The 16,164-nt window shown below is 42.3% G+C and overlaps 1 protein-coding gene across 2 annotated transcripts in view; it reads right to left on the bottom strand.

Annotated features, from left to right (window-relative positions):
* Positions 1 to 16,164, bottom strand: part of kcnj5 (potassium inwardly rectifying channel subfamily J member 5) — a 53,502-nt gene that overhangs the window by 24,169 nt on the left and 13,169 nt on the right. Inside the window, exons 3-4 of one of the 2 annotated variants that reach the window (XM_044354601.1) lie at positions 14,290 to 15,163; positions 1,001 to 1,880 (exon numbers count right to left, since the gene is read on the bottom strand). In XM_044354601.1, the coding sequence (XP_044210536.1) occupies positions 1,495 to 1,880; positions 14,290 to 15,163 (1,260 nt within the window). In that variant the 3' untranslated portion in view covers positions 1,001 to 1,494. Of the gene's footprint in view, positions 1 to 1,000; positions 1,881 to 14,289; positions 15,164 to 16,164 lie in introns of those variants that run through there. The other variant, XM_044354602.1, reaches the window with a different exon arrangement.

Raw genomic sequence — 16,164 nt, 5'->3', positions numbered from 1 at the left:
GGTCACAAGGGCCATAAACTATATCAAGCAAAAGACCCAGGGGCAGTTTGTGAAACAGGGCCAAAGTGCAGATTGAACTGAGTTTGCATGGACAACGAAGACCTCAAATCATAAGGTGAACGTTAAAGGTGATGTTCAGAGGAAACAACTACGAAGAAGGCAATTACTCAAGGTGATGGGTCGGCCAGACTCACAAGATTCGACAGAAAACCTGCTCCTATCATAGGTATACTTTTATGCGACTGAAAAATATCAAGGTTGAATCTCTTAAATATTTAAAACAAAAACAAAACAAACATTAAAGGATACATGGAGTATTTCATTTTGCTTGTGGAGCATTTGAAATATTCATGTGCGTGGTGTATAAAAATCAAGAACATTTCAAATAGCAGTTGAGCATAAATATTTCATATAAATATTTGAATCTACATTTGAATGTCACTTGTAACTAGGACTGACATGCATCAGCCAGTAGCAGTGGCTAGGTGTGTGGTTGGGTCAGCGTGGAGTCACCTCTTGGGAAATTGTGCTTTATGTATCAAGGAAAGGGCATAGAATTAATGTTTTAGTAACTGAAGCAGGGAGAGGAATTAAATCTTTAACCAGCCACAACATTTTCAAAATAGTCAGTCAGTATCATATACAGCTTTTACCAGCATTTGCCTCATTCTTATTGTTAATTTCAAACCCTGAAATGAGTATAAAATGAGGTACTCGCTGGCTTCTTTTGGGTCAAGGCTCCCGGTGTGTTGGGGAGACACTCAGACACACACTGAAAGTATTTCTGGCAGTACAACCATGAGGAAGGGTTTCAACAAAGAAAAGAAAACTGGATAGTGGTTGCCAGTACACATTGCATGTTATGGATCAATTCCTACATCTTGTCTTGTCCTAGGCAAACTACAAGCCTTACATATTTCCTCCAGGTGAAGGGGACACAGAATAATAACAACATTGACAGAGAAAGGAAATAATAATCCCCCATGTTTTTTGAAAATCATCAATAGCAAGGTTCAATTACCACGCAGAAGCTGCTGTCAGACACATTAGCTGAGTTATGAGACTTATACTTTGCTCAAATGAAGCTGAATTAACACACTCTAAAATGAGAATATTGGAGTATCCATGATAAGCCCATGGTACTCTGTCATGGCTACCGGTTTCAGCTCAGGTTTATGTTATACAACTTGAGCTGGTATAGCAGTTAAGTGGTCGTTACGATTATAAAAAGACAATCTGAACCACCAACCTTTAAGTGTAGATATAGATACCGTACGTGTGTGTCTGTGTATGTGTACTTACGTGTCTACAAAACCAATCTATACTATAGATTGACACTCTAGTAGAGGAGTATTGCATGAGCCGGGGGCTGGAGAAAGATGCCTTGTCTCTCCAAACATTGCAATGGAACAAGCTGGCCATTGACTAAATGAAGCATTTTATTGTCCAGTCCTCTTGTCCAGTCTCTCCTGGGCTTTTAGCTGATGTGGCTAATCAGTCAGGCAGTCCATCAGCAAGGGGTGGCTCCTCTAAAGCAGCAGCTGAGCCATTGGTCTCTCCTCTGTCACCCCCTGATTCTCTCTCCTCTTTGTCCTCATCCTGGCTTAGTGGGTCCGGTTTGGACAGGCGGTCTAGGGGGTCAAAAGTATGCAATTTGGGTTCGGGGCTGAGGAGTGAAAGCTGAGGCAATAGAGGCTCGTCCCGAAGCTTAGCAGCTAGCTCCTTGGCGCTGCAGGTGGGCGTGTTGGTCTCGTAGACATCGTGGAAGTTGTTGTAGTCTACCTCGTAGAAGCCCTTCTCCAGAGAGAGGACCGGTGTGAAGCGGTAGCCCCAAAGCACCTCAGTGTCCAGGTAGGAACTTCGTGCCTGACATGTCATCCCTGTTACAGGTATGGATAGGCGTATGTATCCACATACACACACAGACAAACAAGCACAAAACATCCAGATGTAGCACACATACACAAGGTTTGAAAAGAGGCAAGTACACACACAATCAGAGTGGATAGGTAAACAAACACACACAGAGATGGAAAGAGGTGTGGGGAGAAAGAGAGACAGCATCAGTTAATTATTCATGCTTATACAGAAACTGCAGACAGAAAAGCCCCGTAACCTGTACCATGTTACCTCTAAACCTCCATTGTTTTTGTGAAAGCAAAAGTTTTTGAAATGCCACTGATCTAAATAGAAAGTTTTTTTGTTATTTTGTTTGGCTGATAAAATACACACAGTTGAATTTACACACAACTGACTGGCATAACAGTGCCAATATTCATTTACTGGTGTGCGATTGTGCCAACAAGCAAGTCAGGAAAAAAAACAACACATTTGGCATGCCAGACTTTGCAGCAACTGCATTTGCTTTTGAAATGGAAAAAGAGAAAGGCTCAGCCTTGAAGGATAAATGCTAAAGCCACAACTTTACTGTAATTTTAAGTTTTTCTCATTAACCACAGTTATGCATTGCTAGAGTTTTATATATGGATTTTTAGGCATTGCACAATGGTCTTTATGGGCAGTGTTGATTTGTATGTGTAAGATTAATAGACATTTTTTCATGGCAGCAAAATCACAGGTGTAGTTAATAACATGAATGATGGTTCAGTTCCATTCAGTGTCCCAGTGAGCCATTTCAGTGAGCCAGCATGCCATGCATGCATGATACCAGAGCCCTGAAACTGTCTCAATGAAATGGAATGTAGTCGTTAATAACATTATTAATTACGCCTGTGCTTTCCTGTGATGATAAAATCTCTGCTGTGAAAGCTCTATTTGTGGAGAAACTGAGCTATAGATAGCCATGCAGCGAATGGCTTACTGTGATACAGACAAAAATAAGATATAAGAAACGGGAATTACAAAACACATAATTCACAAATGAGGCAGTCCATTGTTACTTATAAATTCAGTGGGAACAATAGATGCTCTCATTATCAGTTCTGTCTCACACAGGCTATTACCCAGAGTATTACCCATAGAGTCCAGTAGAGGACAGACCTCTACTTGACGCTATGGGTAATACTCTCTTCCAATTACACACACACAATCGCTGGTAAATCAGGACGTGCCTCGGTAACGTGTGTCCCACGCAGTATAGAAGGCAGCAGCTCCCATCCTTCTCATTTCAGCGACGGCGAAATTACCTCACTGATCTTGCTTCTCTGCAGATGGAGTCGCCACTCCATGCTTGTTCCTACCTGTCTCATTGCCTCCGCCGCTGGGCATCTCTTTGGCAATGAGTGCCTTGGACGAGACCATGCAGAAAGCGGCATGATGCAGCCACTGCCCTGCATGCACTGCTGGGCACTTTCTTCGACTCAACGCTGGCAACGGTGGGACCACTTTCGGCTATGTGACGTCTCACTTCACTGTGACAAATGGGAACGAGAGCTCGAGATTGATCTCCACAACGAGGGTGAGACAACTTTTCATCTGTGTCTGCAACATTGCTGACCTTTGGAAATCCACCACCGACTTCAGTTCGCCATGATTTCCTGGAGGTTATGGCCATGGTGGCAAAACATGTAGGGCTCCTCCCAGATGTTCCGGTGGAGTTCACTGCCCCTTCCCACCACTGTTCATGTTCATGTACGCTGTTATGTGCCTGTTGTTGAAAATGTTTTAATAAAAACAAATTACATTTTCCACCAAAGAGCACAATCCTCCATACTCCCCTCTTCCACCTCTCCAGCCCTCAGTCTCAGAGTCAGCGTAATGCAGGAAGCACTTACTCAGCTGGCGCCCCTGCCTCTCTTCCCTCTCTCAGGGAAGCAGATGGCGGTTGGCCTCATTCAGCTGCAGGCTGTGCTAGCTGAAAAAAGCTCAGCATTGAACTCTTCATCAAGTCTGCTCCGCTCCCCTCAGGTTATTTCTGTGGGAAATACAGACGGTGATGGGTGCAGTGACACAGTATCTAATGCCGTGTTGAGGCAGCCGACAGTGATGCGTTCATGGACTGCTTCGTTGGTTCGACCCTTTCGATACCTGCTGCCCAAGGGCCAATTTTCCGTTTATGGAAGGTATGGCAACTTAGAGGGCTGAATTGGAATGTCACAACTCCCTGGCTGCTGGCCCCCAGCTGGTTGCCTGTCCTCTGACACAGTTTTATGAGGAATGGCATCACACTTACGCATTATCAGAGTGGATGGATAAAACACTGAGACTGGACCATTCAATCCAGTTCTACCATGTTCCTCCTCCGTTCTCAGGCATCAAGGAGATAAATCTATCCTCTCAAGAGGAGACAGATTCTCTCTCCAAGGAGATCCAGGACCTGTTACTGAAACAGGCTCTTGATCGTTCCCATTCATGACAGAGAGGTGGAGTTTTACTCTGTGTACTTCCTGGTTCCCAAGAAAATGGGAGGCTTCGGACCCATTTTGGATTAAATATTGGACCAATGTATAGCCTGAACAACGTTCTGCATCCTAACCATCAGGAAATTGCTGGAACTGACTCAACCAGGCAACTCGTTCACCGCCATCGACCTGAAAGATGCTTATTTCCACCTCAAGGTGGCGCTGAAACACAAGAAGTTCCTGCATTTTGCCTTTCAGGGGATAGCCTATGAGTACAACAGACTACTGTTTAGGTACTCTCTGGCTCCCTGCACATTCAGCAAGTGTGTGGACGCAGCGCTGCAGCCGCTGCATAACCAGGACATGAGGGTCTTCTTTTACTTAGATGACCTCATTGTCATGGTCATGTCCAAGGAATGGGCCATTTTCCACACAGTCAAGTTGGTGCTGCACCTAACCTGATTAGATTTCGCCATGAACTGGAAGAAGAGCGCTCCCCAGCCATGCCAGCAGGCAGACTATCTGCGACTCGGTCAGTCTGCAGGCCATTCTGTTGGAACACAGACAGACAATGGGCAATCCAGTCATTCCACTGGGGTTCCTGCACATGCGCTGCCTGCAAAGGTGGTTAGCCAGCCTGTGTTTGGATCCCATGAGGCACAAGCACAGCTTGGTGAACGTTCCCCCATCAGTGTAAGAGGCTTTATTGTAGTTCCCCACAGCATCTATTGATGGCTGGGTCGAGTGACCTCTTACATAGCGGTGTTCACAGATGCGTCCCTGACAGGTTGGGGGAGCGATAGGTGGCGTATGGCCTTCAAGGGAAAACTGACACATCAACTTACTCGAACGTCAGGCAGTGCTCTTGGTTCTCCAGTACTTTTTTGGTAAAGATGCGGTGCTCTCAGGTATGTGTATTCTAGATGTGGGCCAGTTCTGGTTTATCTGGTTTGTTCTTGGTTGACATACAGTCTGCTTGTGGCCCAGATCTGGGAAACAGGAGTGGACAGCCCAAGTGCCATCATTCCATGCGGGCCGGATGAGAGTGCTGAAAATGTTGGGTGTGGGCCGGAACTGGACCACAGCAGTTTTGCTATCTGGGGAGTGGGTGCTGTACCCTGAGGTGGTGCAGCAGATTTGGAACCGGTTTGGGAGAACAGAAAAAACATCCATTGACCACTCTGGTTCTCCCTGATGCCACAAGATGATCCAACAAGCTGCTTTACGCCTTTCCTCTTCTTTGTGTCATTCCTCCTCTGCTGGAGAGAGTGAGACAAGACCAACTGTTAGTCATCCTGATATCTCTGGAACACCGTTCAGTGTCATGGTCCGCAGAGATGACCCAGATGTTGGTGGCCCAGCCCTGGTCCATTCCCCAAGTGTAGGGGGCTCTATCCCAGGAGGCGGGCGCGATAGGCATGCTGCCCACATTGGGCCAACTTCTCCAGGTTTTTGCTCCTGTCCTGGGACAGGCTGATGCAGGCTGGTCTGTCTGCACAAGTGGTGCAGACCACAGACCACAGTGGTGCTACTCTCAGACCAAACCCCTCCTTTGTTCCCAAGAACATAAGGAGATTGTTTAGGTTGAGAACTATTCAGTTAGAGGCATTTTGTCCTCCACCCCATGGGGACATCAGGGAGGCAAAGTTGCATCTAATGTGCCCAGTACGTGCGTTGGCATGTTATGTTGAAAGCACAGCCCTCTTTTGGTGCACTGAACAGCTGTTCATATGCTGTGGAGAGGGAGTGGCCAGTAAAGCCCTATTCAAGAAGTACCTAGCTAGTTGGCTTTGTGAGTGCATTCCCCAAGCTTGCAGGTAGGCAGGCAAGGACCCCCCCACTGTGGTCCAAGTGCATTCCACACATGGTGTAGCAGCGTTAATAGCCTTATTTAGTGGGGTGAGTGTCAAAGACATATGCACGGCAGAGTCTTGGTCTATGCTTTGTCCGTTCATAAGCTTCTATCTCTTGGACATGACCGGCTCCTTTTCAAGGTCCATGCTCTCAGGACTTGTGAAAAGGGTGGTGTGAGTGTCAGCTGTAGTACACCTGACCCCCCCACCCCCCAGGCAATATGCGCCTGCATTCTCCCATACTCCATGATGACTCAGGGAATTGGGTGTGCAGGGTTTTTGTTGTATGATCTGTGACCCCTGTGACGTTGGGCCGTGATATACATTTTAACTGGACTGGGTTGGGCCTCCTACTGATCTGCTTAAGTGGCTGGGATTATTATAAAGTAGTAGGAGGGCTGCGGTGATTAACCTATAGCCAGTCAGGCTCAGTGGGGTAGTCTGATGACATGTCATGACAATGTTGTGACATTCATTGGTCTCCACCTACTGTACCAATAGAGTCCAGTGGAGGGCGGAGCCTGTGTGAGATAGAATGGAGGTTACAATATTGTAAGCCTAGTTCTATAAGCACAGGTGGAGCCCTCTTCCTATGGACCCTGCTGCTCCTATGCCATCTGCTTAAGTGGTTTTGGATGGTGAGCGACAGCGAGGTGCTGCCTTTTTTACTGTGTGGGACACACATTATCGGTAGGTGCGTCCTGATTGGCCTGCTATGCAAATTTCTATGCAAATTTCAGTGAGCGATTGTGTGCACGTGATTGGAGGAGAGTATTACTCATAGAGTCCAGTAGAGGGCTTTACCTGTGCTTATAGAAGGGTTACAATATCATTACCTTCGGTAGCAGACTCATCACTAACTAGCTTACATTCTGAAGCATTCTTCATGGACATAAAAAGTTTTAAAAAGTTTATCACACTTGTTTCAGTGAAGCACACTCATTTATTTCTTTTTTTCTCCCCCACAGCTTTTTGTTTATCACACAGGTGTATAGAATTTGGTTAATTAGGCTCTTCCTCAGGAACATGGTCACAAGCTAACCATAGCAGCAACTTTTTACGGTCACCTTTCAAGCCTTCAGAAGGCAATTGTTTGATACTCAAAAGACAGTTTTGGGTGTAGTATCATTTTAAACTGAAAACATCCGACTCATCTTGGATACTAATTTTAACTCACCCAGCTGTTGAGTTATGCAATGTGTTGTTTCCCTATGAATGCATAACATCCCCAATAACATTAAGCATGTGCTCTAAAATAGATGTAGATGCCACATTGATATGGTGTCTAGTGTCACCGTGAGAGGAGGGGCTTTTGCACCTTTTATTCAGCTTTCCCTCTGGAAATGAGTGGCCTAGTTTCCACTTTTAACTTGTGAAATGTTTGTTATTTCTGTGACTATCATCAAAGACAATATAGTGTCTTTCGGTTTCTAATGAGATGGGTTTTCTATAGTGTCTGTTAAGGTTGTTGGCACAATGTTTGATGTGTTGGTTTTAAATTCCTAGTTTAGCTAATACTTTGCAGTCCAAATACATTAAAAATACTTGTGAGGATCTATTAGTATCTTGTCATATTAGCATTTAAAAGATGCTGCATACAATTTTAATTATTATATTTAGGATGTTACTCAGGTGGACTAAATCCAAGAGTCCAGCTGCCTTTGACATTGAAATGTCTTATGAACAGGATGACTGAGACTTTTCACAGGCAATGCTACAGTATTTTGATGATGCACAGGCATGTTGATTATTGTGATTAAAATGAACAACCTGTTCAAGTGACTGAATCAATTCACAAATACAAACAGTTAAGTACTATTCTCCATCCTCCACACACACACACACACACACACACACACACACTTAGACACACAAACAGATTTTCAGACACTACGAGGGACACTACAGACTTTCCGTAATTGAAGACACACTCTCAATTTATCACTATCAGCATAAACAAATAATGTATGATAATGTCTCTCTTTTTCCTGTACTGCTACAGTAAGCTCTTGGCTCCAGAAAAGTGAACTGGCTTTTTTGTCTTGCATCTTTTTTGAAAACAACTATGTTTTTTTTTGTTTTTTACATTTGGCTGAAAAAGTGTACTGTGTGTGTAGAGGACATTTGTGCTGTGATGTGTTCATATGCTTCAAGACTTGACAGTTAGCGGATGAATGGCAGCCATTGAAACAGATGAGGTTACTACATTTATATAATTCTTTTAATGACAATCGTTGCTTTTTGTTGGAATTTTGGATTTGAATTCCTGCACAAAACAGCTTGTGATGCAATTGATGCAATGATGTTTGGCAGTACATGAACACACCACCCACTGCCATGTAGACATACCGTGAAAACAGCTTCTGCATTCTGTTACCTACTGTGTTACATTAATTTTTTATTATGTAAAGTACAGGGCTGTACCATGGTCACTGTTTCACATTTTGGACACATATATTCATATATTACTGTCTTCTAATATATTATTATGTTGAACTGTGGTTCTCCAAGAGACCTACAGTGAAAAAGCAACAAAAGCAAACATGGATGTCTTGAAAGGGATCATGTAAATTTTGTTGCTTCTTGCATTACAAAAGCTGAAGTTGAGGATTTCCACAGCATGCAAATGAAAACACATCTTAGCATCATCTAAACAATAAGAGCAGACCAGAACATGTCTCAACCCAAATATAGTAAACAGGATAAAGCATTTAAAAGCATCCGCGTTATCTTTGTCAAACACAGGTGTAATTTGGCTGCTTTCCATTTAGGTATAGTGCTTACTATCATACCGGCACACCCAAATGGAAAATGGCCATTGTTAATGTTATTACTTACACCTGCTCTTTATATGCTTTGGCACGTCAAAATGTCAGAGCGTCATTGCAGGTCTAACCACTGCAATCACATGCTGCTAGTGCTTTTCATGTAGCCCCACCTCCATCCCAGTATCCACCTGTAAACTCTGAGTCTATCCTGCGTGGAAGGTCATTGTCGTCACTTACCATTCTCTGCTGAGTTTGGTGTATCTTTGCAGGTACTGATGAGGTCAAAGCCTAGATGTCAAATTCATGTAGTGTTCTTTTGACTAAATTACTTTCATTAATCTTGCCTATTAATCTTGCTATTAAAAAATATGTTGAGAAAAATACTATTGCACACATTTTAAACATATATATTTCCATAATTTTGTCTTAGAAAACACCTAAACTGTGACTTATTCCCATTCATTTGTTGTAGATTATTGATGTGGTTTATGTCAAAAGAAATCATGTTTATACAGTAAGTTGAGAGAACATTATTGGGTCTCAATTCAATAAAAAGCTAATAATAATTTGTATGACTACAGTTAATCTTGTGTTCTGTGTTCTTTTACTCATTTTTAGTTTTCCCTTGTGTTTTGTGGTGACTTTTGATTTCCCCTTCAAGGCTTCATGTATACACTCAGGTCTGACTACAAAGTGTGCTGACTAAGCTTAGTAACCTGTATAAGGGCAACTCAAACTCATTCCAGTACCAGAGACCAAGATGCTCCGGGCTTGTCTCAGGACAGATTTTCTTTTCCTGTGGACACGTTTAAAAAAAGGAGTACTCGTCCTTCCTTAAACATACATTTTGCTGGCTTTAGTTGTAAGAAAACAAACAAACAAAAAAACAAACAAACAAAACTTAGAGCTGTGGGGAATGTAATTAAAGCACAATACAGCCTGATCACTTATGTTACACCTGACAAGTGTGGTGATCGTGCTAATTATTATAATTTTCATAATTATAATTTTCCTGTGCCTTCCAAAACTGTTACAAATCACTGTCTAAAAATCAGTTTCTGGTGTTACAATGCTATGGTTATGGTTTGGTTAGAATTAGGCACAACCTTGGTTTGGTTTAGGGAAAGAGTGTGGTTGGAGTTTAAAATGACTACTTCTTTAAGGTTAGAGGACCTTCATCGACATGGTTACAATAATAACCTTGTGGTTGAGGTCAGGGAGCGACAGCAGTCATGGTTAAAAGTAACAAATGTCGGTTGGAAAAAGGATCTCCTGTGTTAAAGTCTGACGTTGTGTTGACGCATCCAACCACCTCACCTCCTCCCTCAGCTGACTTTATTGTTTTATTATAATGTCACCTCATTTCCTCCTTTGCTCCTGACGCAAAAGAACCATAATTCCTATAGCCACTAGAGGGCTTTGTCACTTGAACATAAACATGTTGTTTTGGGGCACTTGCTGAAATGGCTTTTTCTTCGGAGGACAGTCTTTATCTACAACAGGAGTGCCGTTAACCCTTTACGTCGAGTATAAATCCAGTTTAAATCTGCAGTTCTAAACTGCTGCTGCTGTTACTTTCCTTTCCAAAGGATTCAGCAGTTTAGACTGGATTACAGGTCCTGAAATGGAGGTCTGAAACTTCTAGAACTGTACTCTGTAACTGGACTACATTGGCTGGGCCTGGTTCTGGTTGTGTTGCATCAATGATAGTGTGCCCTTGCTTTAAATAACTTCAAAAACAAACATTTTTGTAACAGCTTTTCAGCAGTTATATCTGTTGTCAACTCACCAGCTAGCCCAGACTTGAATTACAGTATGGCAGTACCCATTTTAATGCTTAGGACAAACCACTACTAGTAACTATTTCTAAAACTTACTTTTGGGCCCTGCCACAGGTATTTGTTTTTCTGGATTTTCCTGGAAAGTATTGAACCAAAAACATGAGTGCAGACACTCTTGTTTAATATTGATGCAAGATGCTTTCTGGATTCTGAGAAACGGTATGAAGCAGGCCTTATTTTATATATAAATAATTTACTGTAAAGGAAATCAGAGGACAATCAGCAGTCTTAAACCTGCTATCTTCAGACACTTCAATATGGAAAACAAGGTTTGTTGTCAGCAACACTGACGCACATGACTGCGCCTCTGGCACAGAAGTACAAGTACCAGAAATGTTACAGTAAACTGCAGCAAAATCACTTTTTGTTTGGCGCAATATGTTAGCTTGGTTATCTTTATAGAACAACTTCTTGCCATGGGTTGCCAAAGACAATTTGTTCAATGGGTAGTTTTATGAGTGAATACTCTTCGACTATGTATTAAAAATACAAAGAAAAGGTACATAAACACCTAAAGGCCATGAAGGGATCTCTTTGCTGTTATTTTGGGGACAGCTGGTTGCTGCTTAGGCACCCACAGGTGACAACTTTTCTATCTAACCAATGCCTGATCATTTACACATGTTTACTAAGAGTAAGATTTAATTAAAAAAAAAAAAAAAAACAACACTGTGCCACTGGGCACAAACTACCCTTGTGAATAAAGTAAAGTGGAAATAAGATAAAATGTACATTTGGATTAATAAATAAAATAAGTGAGGAAAAACAGAAATATTTATCTGTAGCTCTCTGCACATTGTCACGTTTAGCAGCTTCTAGAGTTAAGGCGAATAATGTTCCAACTACAGTGAAGATGTTGGTGTTGCGGTCATTGTGTTGGAAGTCTACCATTCGTTTGAATCACCTATTGTTAACCTAGAAAATGATAGCCAATAACTAAGTGTGATAGTCAGGTTAGCTTAATTTAGATGTTCATGATTTCATGTTGTTTTATGGGCCTCAATTATAGAGATTAATATATTTTCAATATATTGAAAAAATGTGAATCAGACCCTTAATTGGATAAATGTATTGTGCTGTGACATTCTTTCATTCTGTTTATTAACTTAGAGAATATAATTGAGTTAATTGCATGTTCTCTCTATTTTATTTATTTTCATTAGTGCAATTATGTAGTGTCATCAAGTGGGAAGGCACAATATTCTTTGTGTTATCATGTTTTACGTTTTATCTCAAATGCAGTGGGAGTGCCTGAAAAGCAAATGCTGTTAGTGATTTTCAGAGCCTGACTCACAATTATGCTAAAAACCGGGTGGTTGTCAATGGAGGAAACAAGTGATGGCTGGCCATTAAGGAGAAAATGAAGCCATTTCGCACCCACTTATCTGTCACTACCAAAGTCTGTGACAGCATCCATCCATGTGGTAAATATTTTACTCAAGAGTTTTTACTCTACAGAGTATGCCTGAACAATTTATGGACATCATCAGATGCTGATTTCAATCTTTCTCAACTGGATTGAGTTCATGAAATCATTAGTTGCTTGATATGGGGCCATAAATGTATGTTCTAAAACTTTTTAAGAAATAATTTAGTAAATGAGATGTTTTTACTGTATTTCTACCCTGGCATTACTACTATTGTTACTAGTAGTAATAAGCTTTTATATGGGATCAGATAAATAGTATTTTGTACCACAGCACTGGCCTTGCATTGATTGATGCATAATTACTCTGAAATGGCGATTCATCAATTTCAAATAGCAAGTGAGATGCCTATTCAGCTATGATCTTATACTTCATTTAAAAAGACACTTATTATCGAAAAAAAGTTCTTTTTACAGGCTTTAGTCAAACTCAAACATGTGGTTTTGAGTTAATACCATCCTGACTTCAGCATGAGTGTCAAATGTAGTACTGCAAGTATTTATATAAAGCTGACGGCAAAATTTGAAGTGTCATGATTGCAAAAACTCAAAATGGGTGCAAAATGGGTAAAAATAACATTAGTGCACTTGAATTCCCAGGCTTACACTCTGCAACCTGTTTAACAAGTCTTATTAAGGTTAACTGGGGAAAGAAGCGGGGGTAGGGACAGTGAATGGTCAGATTGGTCTGTTGCCTAGCGGTCAAGGATGATGATGACATAACCCCTGCATGATGCCATGGTCTCTGCCGGTGAAGCGAGAGGTGATTTAATGCCTGAGTCAAGTATCCAGCAGCGTGAGCAGGAAGCATGATGGTGCTTTGGAGAAAAAATTTAATAAATAGAGAAATCAAAAATGAAATAGAGCAGAATTGTTCAGATGCATGCAAAGCCATGCCTGATCACATTAGGGAGCTCTGCGGTTTGTACATTTTTTTAAAACAACAATTGTGTGTCCATGAGACTAAATGCTCCTAATCAACCAGTGTGTCTCATTTATTGATGCAAAGTATGATGATATCCAATAAAGTAAATTAGTAACATGTATAATGCATTGTATTTAAAATGAGTGTATTATAATTAGTCCTTGAACAAAGGCCAATAAACAACGGAGCTTAGGCATATAAACAATACCTGCTTTAGCCAATACCCCACAGAAAACACATTAGAACAGCAAATTAACAGCTAGCGGTGGGCCATCATGCTGTAAAGGTCTGTATTCATCACATTATAATGATGAATAATAAGGGGTTTGATGTTTCATATAAGGTTCTTCAAAGATGACAAAACACTAGCTTTAAATATCATAAATTGAGTGTTTTTGATAATCCCATGAATGAAACACGGTCATAATAACCTGCTGTTATCTCATTTTGATTGTTGAGCTGAAGATGCTACATTTTTCTTTTTCAGCCTCGACAGTCTTGCCTTGGGAAATAGGAGTTTTGTGGAACTTTACAGAAACACCTGGTCATGTCTGCCTTGTAAATGTAACTAGCCTGGAGCAATTTCCGGGACCGCGTGGCCTTTACACAAAACATAGACCAGCAGTGTGGGTAGCTACACTTCATTCATTTTGAAATAAACAATATCAAAGACATAACCTTGAAGTAGCAACAGTGGAAATGCGGGCAGCAGTAAGTACAAAGAAACATTTGCAAGGCAGTTGTAGTAGACAGTTATCTGCCTCAGTTGAAATAACAAATACTTCCTCAAACACATTGTCAGCGGTTATGACATCATTAAAATAATAAAAACTTCATCAAAACCTGTGCTAACTTTAAGCTGAAATGCATTAATATTATTTATGTCTTACTTAGAGAGTCAATTATTTGTTAATGTTAGTCTCTCTCTGTTTTCATCCATTACATTATTATCTTTTCCTATCTGCAGCATTTCCAGGTACTCACTCCTGCCCCTCCTCTCTTTTAAGCAATGCCTCTTTCCCTATGAGCCTCCTCTGTCTTTCCATCATCCTTCCCACTCAGCTCACCTCCTGCATCCAACAATTCATCTATCCATCTGTCTATCATCCATATTCTCTCATTTCACCTCTCTCCCTCTCTTTCCTCCTCCCTTGACCATCTACCCCCCTTCATACCTGTGGCCTCCACCATGCCCTCGAGGATAACCACGATCTCGAACTCCTCCTTCTCCATTTGCGCCAGTGACATCTCCCAAAAGGGGCTCTTCTCGTTGATCTCGTGAGAGATGATGAGCGGTGACACCAAGAAGAGGCGGTCGTCTCCCGTGTCAAAGCCGATGTTGATGTCAGTCTGGTTGAGTGGGATGAACTCCCCCTCCTTGGTCTGCTGCGAGCGGATCAGCTTTGCCCGGATCGAGGCCTCCACGATGTGAGAGTTCCTCAGGTCACCAACCCGAAACATCAGGCACATCTTGTTGTCTCGCACTGATATGACAGCTTTGTGCGAGAACATGAGGGTCTCGGCACGGTTCTTTGGCTGTGAGATCTTGACAAACATGCAGCCCACCATCATGGCGTTAACAATGGAACCCAAAATGGCCTGCACCAAAAGCAGTATGATACCTTCAGGGCATTTTTCTGTGATTACACGATAACCGTACCCGATGGTGGTCTCTGTTTCAATGGAGAAGAGGAAGGCTGAGACAAAACTGTTGAGGTTCTCCACACAGGGGGTCCAGCCCTCCTCGTCACCGTGCACCAGATCCCCACGGATGAGTGCAATCAACCACCACAGAAAGCCAAAGAAAAGCCAGTTGACTACATAGACCAAGGTGAAAATAAAGAGACTAAGACGCCAGCGTAGGTCCACCAGTGTTGTGAACAAGTCACTGAGGTAACGGTAGGTCTCTTGCACATTTCCGTGATGAACGTTGCACTTGCCATCCTTCTGCACGTATCGCTGACGCGGCTTCTTCGCCGGGTCGGAAATCAAGTGGGTTCGCTCTGTTGAGATCTGAGCCTCCCGCAAGTGTTTGGGAAGCTTCTTCACCTATGTGGAAGAGGAAAGACAGATAGAGAGAGGCAAAGTAAGGGGAAAAAGAGAGTGAAAGAAAGCAAGCAAACAAAGACAGAAAGAAAGGGAGAGAGAGAGAACAGTAGTTTTTTCACAATGGCCACACTAATTTCTTTCCATAAATATTTTTTTTCTAAAGCTATAACGTGTTTTTACTGGAGGATAACCTTTTTTTATGTGATTTTCTTGTAGCCTTTGCAGAACCACACTGCTCTGTGCTGCTGGAGGGGAGGCAAATAAAATTAAAAGCTGTTACACAGTTGCTGCTCCATGCTGCTCCACAATGACATTGTAGGTGTCAGTGGATGTATGTGTATATACAGGGAGAAAGAGAGGGTAAGGACACAACAAGAGCACAAGGACTCCTAGGTCTTTGTCAATGTTGGCCCAGCTCCAGTGAGGCGATCTGGCTCCACAGCTGTGCCCTGCCTCCCTCCCTGTCCCCTGTGTTCCCTCCCCTCGCACCCTATGGGACATTGGCAGCACATCCTCCATCCTCCCCCAATGGACGCTTATGGCATCCTTAAAAAGAGAGACATGTGCCTAGCCACATATATTGCACTTGTCAAGAAACAGGCTTTCAAATATTGTACACACAGGATTTAAATATTTGATGTTTTGCATGGGTTGAGAGCATTTAGGGATACAAAAGACAATGACTGTCACACAGCCTGGAAATAGATTGCTCCCAGGACTGCATAGCATTTGCCCAGTTGCTCTGCCTTCTTTTTGGACAGATCCATGCATAGAATCAGACGGAAAGACACACACCGTAGGACACAGTTGCAAGGCACCTTTCAAAAAGACCAAGGACATGTTGGCAGCACACTGACACTTTCCAATCTGAGTTGATAATTGAAATGCATTGTGTTGAGGCACGAAAACAGCTTCTGTGCCCTCTGAATCTCTCACTGCTAATCGGACACCTGTGATCCGTCTCTCTCGAGGGTCATGCTCACCTCACCAGGAAAGTTATG

The sequence above is a fragment of the Thunnus albacares genome, chromosome 6 (assembly GCF_914725855.1).
Source record: "Thunnus albacares chromosome 6, fThuAlb1.1, whole genome shotgun sequence".
NCBI lineage: Eukaryota > Metazoa > Chordata > Actinopteri > Scombriformes > Scombridae > Thunnus > Thunnus albacares.
The sequence above is the reverse complement of the archived record's forward strand: the minus strand, read 5'-3'. Positions and strand labels throughout refer to the sequence as shown.